The 12,739-nt window shown below is 26.4% G+C and overlaps 1 protein-coding gene and 2 pseudogenes across 2 annotated transcripts; 2 read left to right on the top strand and 1 right to left on the bottom strand.

Moving 5' to 3' along the window:
• LOC149876666 (uncharacterized) overlaps positions 1-12,739 on the bottom strand; it is a 56,697-nt pseudogene that overhangs the window by 38,429 nt on the left and 5,529 nt on the right.
• LOC149876669 (uncharacterized) lies at positions 820-4,533 on the top strand. Its single transcript, XM_090075251.1, has 9 exons — positions 820-1,897; positions 2,002-2,040; positions 2,301-2,345; positions 2,497-2,550; positions 2,832-2,928; positions 3,012-3,177; positions 3,270-3,462; positions 4,075-4,224; positions 4,495-4,533. The coding sequence occupies exons 1-9, from the start codon at positions 1,409-1,411 to the stop codon at positions 4,531-4,533; spliced, it is 1,272 nt and encodes a 423-aa protein (XP_089931377.1). The 5' UTR covers positions 820-1,408.
• LOC149876668 (uncharacterized) lies at positions 4,699-11,246 on the top strand (annotated as a pseudogene). Its single transcript, XR_016448679.1, has 12 exons — positions 4,699-4,737; positions 4,896-4,961; positions 5,046-5,090; positions 5,295-5,366; positions 5,551-5,607; positions 5,712-6,792; positions 8,757-8,920; positions 8,988-9,300; positions 9,452-9,589; positions 10,059-10,118; positions 10,687-10,773; positions 11,107-11,246. The product of XR_016448679.1 is annotated as an uncharacterized LOC149876668 (transcript).

Here is a 12,739-nt window from a genome sequence, read left to right as displayed (position 1 = left end):
TCAAAATTACTGTAACTTAATATCAAGAATCTTAGAACAGTAATTAAGGTAACCCAAGTTGAGATTACCTAGTTATAAATTAAAACCATTTTTAAGTTATGTTTATTCTATATTTACTATCATCTTTCAAATAATTGGAAATGTTTTCTAAAACAAAAGTGTTTATAATAAAAAATAGACGTGGATTTCAGTTGAACATTGAAGCTTGAGCGTTAAAAAATAAACGCTTGTTGATTTTTTAAAAAATGTTTATGCATCTCATTATAAAATTTGCCTAATTTCTACATTAGCTACTGTAATGTGCAAATTCGGAAACCGAATTTCATGGCATATAAATTGAATTTCTTATAAGTTTCAAACTTTGGAAAAATTTTTAAAGAGATGTAAAATCTTTTATTCACCTGTAATTTAACGTAGTTGACTGGATTACTTACACAAATAAATAAAACTAACAAAAATTTTTATTTATCATTACTGTCATAAACACGTTCTCTTGGTTTGTTAGTACAGTGAACAAAATTAAAATAAAGTATAATAAACAACTAAACATCTACTTAACATGGTTTTACATTAAGAAGTAGAGAAATTAATGTTTTTTCTACATTAAAATCATACATGCCACATCAAAGGCAACATTAACTTAAAACTTTATATTTAGAAATATTTTTAACTGTTTTCCGAAATTCTGAGGACTATTGAAAATGAGTTCTAAGGTAAGCATATTTACTTTTTAATATAGTATTATTATATAGATAAATTTTCTTGGAGAATCAGATATTATTAAATTTCATTACTTACTTATCAAATTTTTATCATTACTTAACTGATTAATAATCAACTGAGTAATTATAAATCTGGTATAACCTGACAAGAAAATCTAAGATAATAAAGGTTTTGGATCACTAATATTTTCAAAAATTCAGTGCAGCATTCACTATTATCTCATCATAAGTTGTTATGTCACTGATTTATAAATTTAGCATAATTAAACTCTAAACGTTATCATTACTGATTTATATTACAGCTTGTAAAAGATGTTGCTGAAACGGACTCCATAAAAAACTATGAAGTATTTGATATGCCTATAAACTTGGTTTCCAAAATAGGTGAAGGAACATCAGCTTCAGTCTTCAAGTATAACTTAGGAAACAAACAAACGGCCGTGAAGTTGATTAAAACCCAATTTTCTCAAAGAAAAACAATGCTAATTGCAACAAAATTAAAAAAACAGTAACATAAAAATGTTGTAAACTTTCTAGGTTATTCTGTAAGGCCAACCGCTTTGTTTTTTGAATTATGCGCCACTAACATCGAACAAATAGAAGTCAATAATCTGTCTCAGCTGATTTATCTCCTAAGTGAAGATAAAATTTTTTTATTTCAACAAAGATTAGATTTTCTTTTACAAATGTCAGAAGGAATTGAATATTTGCACGAACACAATATAGTTCATAGAGATATCAAGCTTTCAAACATTTTAGTGACAGGGCATCAGTACAATGTAACTTTAAAAGTCAGCGACTTTGATGACTTTGTTGATATAAAAGCAACAGTTACATGTAATATGACGAAGCCCAACAATCAAGGAATGACCCTTGCCTACACAAGTCCTGAACTGTGTAATTGTGAGGTGGAATCTCCAAACAAAAAATCCGATATGTACGCTCTTGCAATAACTGCATTCGAGCTTTTTAGCAGTTTTTCCACAGCATGGCATGGTGTTATACCATTGTTTAAAGATATACTTTTGCTTGATGCAATCAAATCTGGAAAACGACCAAACATAAGCCACATTACCGGTTTATATACGGAAAATACAATTAATGTGGTTAAAGTTACTAACCTGATCGAGACTACACGGCAAGACAATCCAACGGCTAGACCAACCATATCTGAGGTAATAAGAAAAGAAAAGCTTTAATTTCACTTTGACTTTGAAATTTAGATATAAAAATATACTAAAGATATATATAACAAGCTCATTAAAAACATTTTTTTTAGTGGAGAGAAACAGTGTCAAGTATAATAACATCTGTCATGGTAGGTCACCTTTCATGTTTTAGCTATAGCATTAACAAACATTATTATTGCAAACTTGTAATTTATTTATTTCAAAAGTTGTTTTTTTAATATGCATCCTCACATACCTATTCATTAAAAATACACTTCCACGCCCACCTTTATACTAGGCTAAAAATAAAACTTCTGAAAATTTATTTCATGCAATGTGAGAGTAACTGTAGTACAATATTCCAAATGTTATTTAACGCAGTTCATTATAAATACTTATATTGAATTAGGGTGCACCAATTCAAGCATGTGACATAAATACATCAACATTGCAGGTTTGTTTTTTTTTTAAATAGAACATGCAAACAAGAAAACTTACAACTTCTACAGACTTTTGAGTAATTCACTTTTAAAGAAGTAGTTCTGAAAATAACCCTTCAATAGCACACAACTTTCTTCCTAACTATTTCAAAAATACAATTATAGGTATCAAGTAGCATTCAGCCATATCATGAAGAGAAGATAGTAAATAAAAGTCAGGTAACAAACCCATTAGGTTACTAACTCAACAATGATAACAACAAAGAGCATTTATATAACTTAGACTTTAGTAATTATCATTATGATATTTATAATAATTAAAATATATATTATAATAATTATAATAAACTTTATATTAAAATTTACTTTTGCTGTAGAATTTTATTCATACAAATCCAGAGGGAAAAAAAAGCAACATTTTGACTGTCCTATGTTTTTATATTGTAAATAGCAAGCCAATTTTTTAGGAGAAACTCAGTGATTAAAAATTATAATTTTAGAGAAAACGACTTTCTCCAATTGAGGCAGCAAAGCACTATATATCATTAAAGGAAGATCCAAGTTATTTAAAAAGAGAATTTATTAACCAAACAAAAGGTTAGAAAACTTCTATTGTAAAAAAAATAATATCAGAATGAAATATTACATAACAGATATCAAATATGGTTTTACTTGTATAGGTTTTGGAGTGTTTGCATGCAAAAGCATAAAAAAAGGAGATTTCATAGTAGAATATAGGGGGGATTTCGTTGCAAAAAGCACACTGGAAAATAAAGAAAAGTTATACGAAGAAACAAATGCTGGCAGTTATGTTTATGACTTTTTACACAAAAATATTGAATACTGGTTCTAAACTAATTTTTATTCTAAAATTTATCTAAATTTTATGTTTTCTTTATTTATATTGATATTCTTTTAAAACAAAAATTTTTATTTAGCATTGACGCAACTCCATACAATGAATACTTAGGACGCTATGTTAATGACTCAAAATACTTTGCAAATGCACACATGCAAAAGATTTTGCATTGTGATGTTCCTCATTTATGTTTATTTGCTTTGAAAGACATTTGTGTTGGTGATGAAATTCTCTACTTTTATGGAGTTGATTATCTAAAGTGGCATGCTGAGGTTTTTATATTTTCTTCTCAAGTTTTACGTACTTATTTTTATATTTTGCCAATTATTTGCATTCCCTGGTGATTTACTTAAAACGTTACTAAAAAACCTTTTTTTAACTCAGGAATTTCAAATGAAGACAGAACAAAAAAGAATATCAAAGGTAAAAAAACCCTTTAAAAATTTTATCCACACTTTATAAGATAATAACTGTATGCACAACGATTTAATAATACCCAAATGAATTGTTTTATAATAAATAAAGTTTGCTGCACCCTAACTCTAAAATTATTTTCACATTGTTAGAGCTGTTCTTTTTTTAGGGCTATCATAAAATACACTTTTTTTTTTCTTCACAAGGATGAATAATAACTTAAGTGAGAAAGATTTATTTTTGAGAACAATTTACTGATTTTTTTAGTTCTAAATTTACTTTTTGATTTTGAAGCATTATTTTCTTGATATCTCAAAGTCAATTTTAAAAAACAAGATATTTTTGAAATTTTTTTTATATTCATGTTATATTCACTCCTGTTACTAAAAAAGTATAATGAAAAAGTGTTTATTTTATATGAGAAAATTGATCATTTTCTTTTTATTGAAAAAAAACAAACAAACATTTAGATTGAAAAATTACAAAGACCGAAAAATGGCATAGAACCAGTTGAGAAAAGTGCACAGTTAGAAAAAGACAAAGAAGTCAGAAGTGATGTACAGTTTAATAACGTCACAAAATTGGCAGCTACAGATTGTGATGAAAAAGACAATATTCAAGTTAATATTTCTAAAAAAAGACTAAATGAATATATAACAAACATACATGATATTATTATTTAAAAGCAAAATTTTTTTGGCAAAAAAAAAAAAACTTTCTTCGCATGTTTTGCAACATACTTATAACAGATTCATTATTTTAATTATATTACTTCTTGTATTTAATCTTAAAGGTTCATCTAATGTACTCTAACCCTAAAAATATTCTTAATAAAGTAAGGATATTTTAAATATAGGGAGTAATATTTTTTAAAACCTCATATTTATAAGCAAACTCAAACTCATAATGAAAATTCGAAAGATATTTGACTAGATTTCTACTTTGATTCTGTTAATTCTATTTCTTTTTCAATTGTTATTACTCTTTTTTTAACATTGGTTTTGGCTAGTGACTTTATCAATTATCAAAAAAAAAAAAAAAGAAACATCTTTTTATTTTATTTACAATAGATTTTTTCATCAATCACTCAAGAACATCAAAGTGAAAAAGAGTCTTTACCCCAAACTCCACAGGTATACTGCTTTTGTAAACAAATTCATGCTTTTTAATATTTGAAGATTGATTAAAATTAATTGATCATTTGAGAGGAAAAATATTCAGCATTTCAAACTTTAATGGAAATATTTTATGTGCAACAAATGATATAGATTTTTAAAAATTTAATTTACAGTCCTGTGATGAAGAAAGAATTGATACTCTAGAAAATGAAAGCACATCAAGATCAGATTCCAGTGAGGTATGTGAAGTTTTAACTTTAATTTACTACCACTTTGCATTTATGATATGATTTGATTTAAACAAAATGCTAATGATTTTTTAGGATGACATTGATTTTGAAGCTCTTAACTACAACTTAGTTTTAGAGGTAAATTTATTATTTTATTTATTAAGCTGAAAACAATTTTAAATACACAAAATGTTTTCAGTGTTACTTAATTTAATATTTTAAATGTTATTTGATTATGAATAACTTTTCCATGCTTAAAGTGATCAAAATCAAGTTAAGTTTATTGCTTTTTGATTTATTTTTGATTAATGTAGCAAATATATTAATCACATTTGTTTGCAGATATCCGATATCAAAAATGCCAAAACAGCTTCAAGCATTTTTATGATAGATGACATGACAGACAAATCTCAGGTAAAAACTAAGTTGACTTTTTTATAAGAAATATTTTAAGTACTTCACATTTTAAAAACTAAGAAAAACACTGATTTTATACTAAACATATTAAATCTTTCTTAGCATTATATGAAATAAAATTAAGAAAAACTATTAAAAAAAGAAAACATCTCTTACTTCATACTATTGTTAAATATTCTAGGTAGGTCAAAACAGCCAACCAACATTGCCTGATGAAGAAATGCCTAAAAAAGTTAAGGTACCTTTTAAAAATACATTTTTTTTACACAATTCATAAATCAATCTGAATAAACTTAAATCCCAAAATTTTCAGAAATTGAAAATTAAAATTCTAAATTTTAGAATGTAAGAAAAAAGAAGCCACATCGATTTTGCATTTTTTGTAAAAATTATACATCATATTTAACAAGACACATAAAGCTTATGCACAAAAGTCATCCAGAAGTTGAAGTTGCATTATCAATTAAATCGAAAAAAGAAAGAGATGAAGCTTTTGGAATGTTTAAAAGAAAAGGGATTTTGGAAGTCAATGTAGCTGAAGCTGGAAAAGCGGAACCAAAATATGAAAGAGAAGGAGAGGCTCAAAAATATATGGAAATTAGTTATTGCAGTCAATGCCTTGTGTTTGTTTCAAAACGATTCTGGCACAATCATGTGAAGTCGTGTCAAAAACACTCATGTCAAAAAGTTCTTCCTGTTCCAGTGGGGCTTCTAAGATTACCTGAAGAAGCAAGATTAAGTGATGAATTTAAAAAAAACATTTTATCACATTTTCGAACAGATAAAATTGGTCAGATTTGCCTAAAAGACATAACAATTCTTAAAATTGGTTCAGTCTTTTATGATAAAGAAAAGAGAAAACTTGATAAAGTTATGGAAGCAAGAAGCTCTGTCAGAAATGCCATGAGACAATTAGCACATCTTTACAACCTATTTTTACACTGCAAAAACTTACCAACACAAAGTAAAGATTCTAGTAGTATGTTTTTGCGCTCTAACTTCTTTGCCTTAAGAGAAGCAATAGATATTTTTACCAAAAAGGCAGATTCAGGGATCAAAGCTGGTTTAAAACAAAATTTATTTTATTTAATAAAACGTGCTGCAAAAGTTCTAAAAGCATTATATTTATCAGAAGCAAATGACAGTGATGCTAGTGAAACTGACAAGTTTGTTAGTGTTTTAGAAATGTGGGAGGACTTTATCTTTGGAGATGCCACTTACCAACTAAATAAAAACAAAAACGTAAAATCCCGTAAACCATCTGAACTTCCAGTTGAAGAAGATGTCATTGCTTTTCGCAATTTTGTAATTACAAAAATGGCAGATTTAGCAAAAGACTCCTACCAATGGTTTGACTCTGAATGTTTTGTTGAGCTTCGGGATTGCGCATGTGCAAGACTTACATTGCTAAATGCTAGAAGAGGTATGGAATTACAACTATTGTTTTTTATACTATTTAACAAATTCTAAAAAAATATCAGCTATTAACATCATATCATTTCAGGATGAACTACTTCCATATAACTTGCATAATCTTAGTTTGTTATAATTACAAATACAATTTTATCTAAGCTTAAAAAAAAAAAAAATTAGAGCTTGTAACTGACGTTAATGTAATTTTAAATAGTGTTAATTTAGCAACATAATGTTGTGGTTTTTTACTGTAAAAGATATTTTGTAAAACATAAAGGTTTTCAACTAATATTTGTAAATTGACATGAAAGCTTGCTGTTCTCACAACCTTTGTGGCTTTAAAATCTGTTTACTTAATTTTTTTATGTTATTTGTATACAAGATCTTTTTTTAAAATCTATGCCTACTTTTTAACTGATATAACAAGGTCAAGAATTATAACACATGATTAATAAATCAATAGTTTCTGCTAAAAAAAAAATAAATAAATAAAAAATAAAACAAGAATCCTCATAAAACAGTATTTGAGATTTTTCTTTGATTAAAATAAAATTGTTCTTCGAATAGAATATTAACATATTTAAATAATACAAATGATTAATTATATTGGTAAACTAAACAAACCTAGTAGATTAAACATATTAAATGGTAGATCATTATTATAAATATATGGCAATAATATAAAGGCTAAGTGTCAATAAATACCTTTTTTTTTTTTTAAGACTTTTATAGTAATAATAATAAAAGTAATAGTAATAATAATAATTATTATTATTTTTCTTTTAATGTATTTTACTTAATATCATTATAACTATATATATTTTATTTAATAATATTATTTTTAATATTACTATTTATTATTTATTATTATTATTATTATTATTAAAATCATCATCATCATCATCATCATCATCATCATCATCATCATCATCATCATCATCATCATCATCATCATCATCATCATCATCATCATCATCATCATCATCATCATCATCATCATCATCATCATCATCATCATCATCATCATCATCATCATCATCATCATCATCATCATCATCATCATCATCATCATCATCATCATCATCATCATCATCATCATCATCATCATCATCATCATCATCATCATCATCATCATCATCATCATCATCATCATCATCATCATCATCATCATCATCATCATCATCATCATCATCATCATCATCATCATCATCATCATCATCATCATCATCATCATCATCATCATCATCATCATCATCATCATCATCATCATCATCATCATCATCATCATCATCATCATCATCATCATCATCATCATCATCATCATCATCATCATCATCATCATCATCATCATCATCATCATCATCATCATCATCATCATCATCATCATCATCATCATCATCATCATCATCATCATCATCATCATCATCATCATCATCATCATCATCATCATCATCATCATCATCATCATCATCATCATCATCATCATCATCATCATCATCATCATCATCATCATCATCATCATCATCATCATCATCATCATCATCATCATCATCATCATCATCATCATCATCATCATCATCATCATCATCATCATCATCATCATCATCATCATCATCATCATCATCATCATCATCATCATCATCATCATCATTATTATTATTATTATTATTATTATTATTATTATTATTATTATCATTATCATTATTATTATTATTATCATTATTATTATTATTATTAACATTATTATTATTATCATCATTATTACTTCTATTATTATCATTATTGTCCTTATTCATGTCTTAATATTATATTGAGTTTTTATATATACAAAATGTTATATATATTAGAAAAACAAATAAAAGGATAATCCAAGTAGAAAAAATTAAAATTTTGAAGCTGTTTTTTTTTTTTTTTTATATAAAACTAGTTATATTTAACAAACTTTAAATTTTATATTTGCATTTTACATGTAAGGTGGTGAACCAGCCAGGCTTCATCTTGATGAATACCAGCAAGCTATTGAAAACACATGGATAGACAAACAACGCTTGCTTGGTCTAGATGAGATTGATCAAAAGCTAGTTGAAACTTTAAAAATAACTTTTATGTCTGGAAAAGGAAACAATCATCTAGTTCCTGTTCTTATTCCTCCCTGATACCCTTCCAGCATTAAAAATTATAGCTAATAGCGATATAAGAAGAGAGGTAAATATACCAGAAGGAAATAAGTTTTTATTTGCATGTACAAGAAATTCTGAAGGACATACATCTGGTTGGAATGCTGTTCATAGTGTCATTCAGAAATTAAATCTAAAAAAACCAGAAAACTTGAAAGCCACTACAAATCGACATAGAGTGAGTACATTATTTTCTGCCCTTGATTTACCTGAAAAGGATAGAGCAGTATTTTTTAAGCATATGGGCCATTCAAAAGAATTAAATGAGAACACCTACCAAGTACCACTTGCCTTGATGGAGATAACTTAAGTTGGAAGACATCTTCTTAATTTTGATTCAAGTAGGTTTAACTTTTTATTATAATTTGAGAATTTATCATACAGATGTTTGATGTAGGAAAAAGAGCACTTTAGCTCAGCTCTTAGAACAAACTAGAAAAAAAAAAAATTTTTTTAAAACTTATATCTTTTTGATTTTATTTTCTTAAAAAGATGGAAGTTGTTCCAAGACACTTAATGAGAGCTCAAGGTTCCCTCAAACTATTAATCTTGTGTCTAACAAAGCTGATGTCGAACCTAAAAATGACATAGATAAAGCTTATGCAGATTCATCAGCTGAAAGTCAAAAAGGTAGTTTACAGTTTTTGTTGAAATTGGTGGTAAATTTTAAATAAAATATAAATAGCTTTAGTATTTTATGTTTTCTTAATAATATAAGAAAAAGTCTTTTTGCATAAATTTGCACAAAAAGTCCAAACTTATGCAGAAATTTAAACATTTCAGAACTGCTCTAATGTTTCTAAATTTACATTTCTAAATTTAAGTTTCCATAATATCCCATAAATTTTATCTTATATTTTTGCTAAAAATTTTTCATTTAATTCAGCTTTTAATAAATAAAAGTACTTTGTTTCAAAAGTTTCACATTCTTATTTAAATTTTAACTACCTCTTGAAATCATGTAAAAGGTCAAAAATTACCTCAGTGTAACTGAATGATCTACATTCAAAATTTTAAACACTGTTCTTAATTTGACTGTCAGAATTTAGTATTATTAAAAAGTATGGTTTTTTGTAACTTGTATCATTTGTTCTCTTAGAAATTGTGAAAAGAAACAAAAAGAGACAAAAAGTGGAAGAGCCACAAAAAGATTTGGCAGGTAACTAATTATTTAGTAACAAATATAATTTTTAATTAGTTTTTTTGAAATGGTTAACTGTTTGAATGCTTCTGAGATATAAATAAAACTATCTGTAAACTAGAGAATCATATTTATAATAAATGTTTCTATAAAATTTGGCAGCCAACAATTATTGGCTTAGAAAAAAAACAAACATTTTAAAGCTTTTTAAAGATTAAACAAAACAAAACAAAAAAAAAACAAATGACTGAAATAAAAGAGAAATACCTCAAGACACATGGCGCTCCAATGTTATTCATCACATTTTTATTTGCTAAAATAAAAAAAACAAAACATACATAATAAATGAAAAAATTAAAATATATTAAACATTTTAAAAAAGACATAACAAATAAACCAGATTTAACATGACTAAACTTCTCCTAATAGTTATATATATACTCTACACTAGTATAATGTAAACATGATATTGGTGTAGAGTATATTTACATATATATGTGTATTTTTTTTTTGAAAAATGTTTCTTTTTTATTTTGCACAAATATGCTCTAACCAATATTATCATTTTTTTCATTTTATTTTTTAGAAAGAGAGTATCATGTTTGGATGCAAAGAGATGAAAAAATACTGCTGGATAAATTTCAAAGTTGCATTGATGACAACAAAATGCCAAGTAATCTCCATTTTTAAAAACTATGAAATCTTTTACGCTAAGAACTATGCTTTTGATTATGCTTTACAAAATCTGAAATATAATCATGAGCATAAAAAATAACAAATAAATATTTTAAAACCATAGTTCTATATAAATATAGATATATACTTATAAATAATTATAATCTTAATTTCTGCTTAACTAATAAAAAATATAAAACAAACAACTAAGAGATATTGTATAAGGCAATATTTCAAACTACATCATGATAAAAATAAGCTTTAGAACACTAACTGTTTTTTCAATTGACTGTGCTAGCAGTGAAGATCTCTAACTTATTTTTTTTTTTAGGTAAACAAGAATTGCTTGAGTTTTTGGAAGAGTTTTTGAAGAAAATTCCATATAAAACAGCTCGAACCAAACTTACAAATGAACGAATGAAAAGTTTAAATAAAAAGAAAGAACGTTTAAAAGACATTAACATTTTATAATCATAGTTATATTTTTTTCCTTTCTTGCGATTTTTGATTATATTAGGAATCCTAAAAGTGAATTACTTGCTTATATTTGAGTTTAGTCAACTAGATTTGCATTAACACTTCGCCTTTGTCTAACGGATGCTTTAATTAACAATGCTACAGCTACAAATAACCAGAGTTGGAAAACGTGTATTAACTTGAACTGCTAACAAACAAAAGCGCGTCAGAGATTATCGCATCGTGCTAGTTTCTTTGCTTGTAATGCTGTTGAATATATTATAAAAATTCTTAAAGTACTTTGTTTTTATTTCACGGCAACCGAAATTTTCTAAACCTATAAATGGAGAGGTCGTTTTCTGGTAATAGGGAAAGATGTTTTTGAAGCATAAAAGTTGTAACAAAAAGCCTACAAATCTGGTGGCGGATTTTAAAATTCGTTAGATATTATAAGTCGGGCTCATAAAAAACTTAATTTTCATATTCAAGTTACTTTTTTCGTGCCACGTACCTTTTTCCTCAAATAAAAACTTGTTCTTCTAATTTTAAATTTCTAAGTCAAACGGTTTCAAATTTATGTAGGCTTATGCAAACAATGTAAGGATAGTGTTTTGCAAATTGGTTTTAATTTTAATTTTTTTAAAATTTTTTTCAATTGGTAAAAGAAATTTTTTTATCAAGATTCAAAAAGAAAGCTGACATTCTATTGCTTTTTTATATGGTCGCTTTAAACTTTTTCTTTTAATCTTTTGATAGTGGCTCTTATTCGATTATTTGGCAATCTTCCATGACTTGTTACACAAAGTAAAATTCAAATGTAATATCATACTAATTCATTAATTGATTTCAGTTATAAACCTCAGTGCAACTTTTTTAACTTTACACGTCTATCCGTAAAATAATTTTTCAATTAGGAAATCGTGCTTTGAGTGCAAATATTTCTTAATCAAATTTAAATTTGTGATTAGCAGCGAACTTTATCTATTTAAAAGTAAAATTTTGCATGTGGTTGATAAGTTATACATTTTTTCAAACACGCAAGAATTTGAACAACATTTAAAAGAAAACTATAACTGACTGCAACATCAGCTTTTTGCTCATTATATAAAACATTACGAATTGTGTTTAAACATATTTTAATTTTTGCAGTAAACTGTTTTCTTTCTCTTTTATCTCTTATCGTCATTATCCTATGATTATCTTAAACATTATCATTTCATAATATCAGAAATTCTATTTACTTTGTATATGCATATACTAGTTAAGACCGAGGAGTAGCTGCCTCTCGGAAGAAATAATATGAGTTTTAAGATTAGAAATAGTATAAACGTTTTTGGGGAGATTACTAGATTCACGGAGATTAAAAAGTTTAACTGCTATGCATAGTTGACAAACATACACAACAAAACACCGGATTGTTTCATATATGCTTGTCTTTTTACAATATAAACACGTACAAAAGTTTGATAAGCGCGGTTAAAAGAATTTAAAACTTAAATAACCCAAAA

The sequence above is a fragment of the Hydra viridissima genome, unplaced genomic scaffold (assembly GCF_058129835.1).
Source record: "Hydra viridissima isolate aposymbiotic clone 2 unplaced genomic scaffold, HvirCarnegie_v1 scaffold_19, whole genome shotgun sequence".
Classification (NCBI taxonomy): Eukaryota; Metazoa; Cnidaria; class Hydrozoa; order Anthoathecata; family Hydridae; genus Hydra; species Hydra viridissima.
This window is presented reverse-complemented; position numbering and strand designations above follow the sequence as displayed.

Excerpts from the sequence above, each read along its gene's own strand:
- LOC149876669 (XM_090075251.1), top strand. The coding sequence starts at position 1,409 with ATGTCAGAAGGAATTGAATATTTGCACGAACACAATATAGTTCATAGA. Across the intron at positions 2,551-2,831 it reads AGATAGTAAATAAAAGTCAG|AGAAAACGACTTTCTCCAAT; the intron begins GTAACAAACCCA and ends TTATAATTTTAG. Across the intron at positions 3,463-4,074 it reads ATCTAAAGTGGCATGCTGAG|ATTGAAAAATTACAAAGACC; the intron begins GTTTTTATATTT and ends ACAAACATTTAG.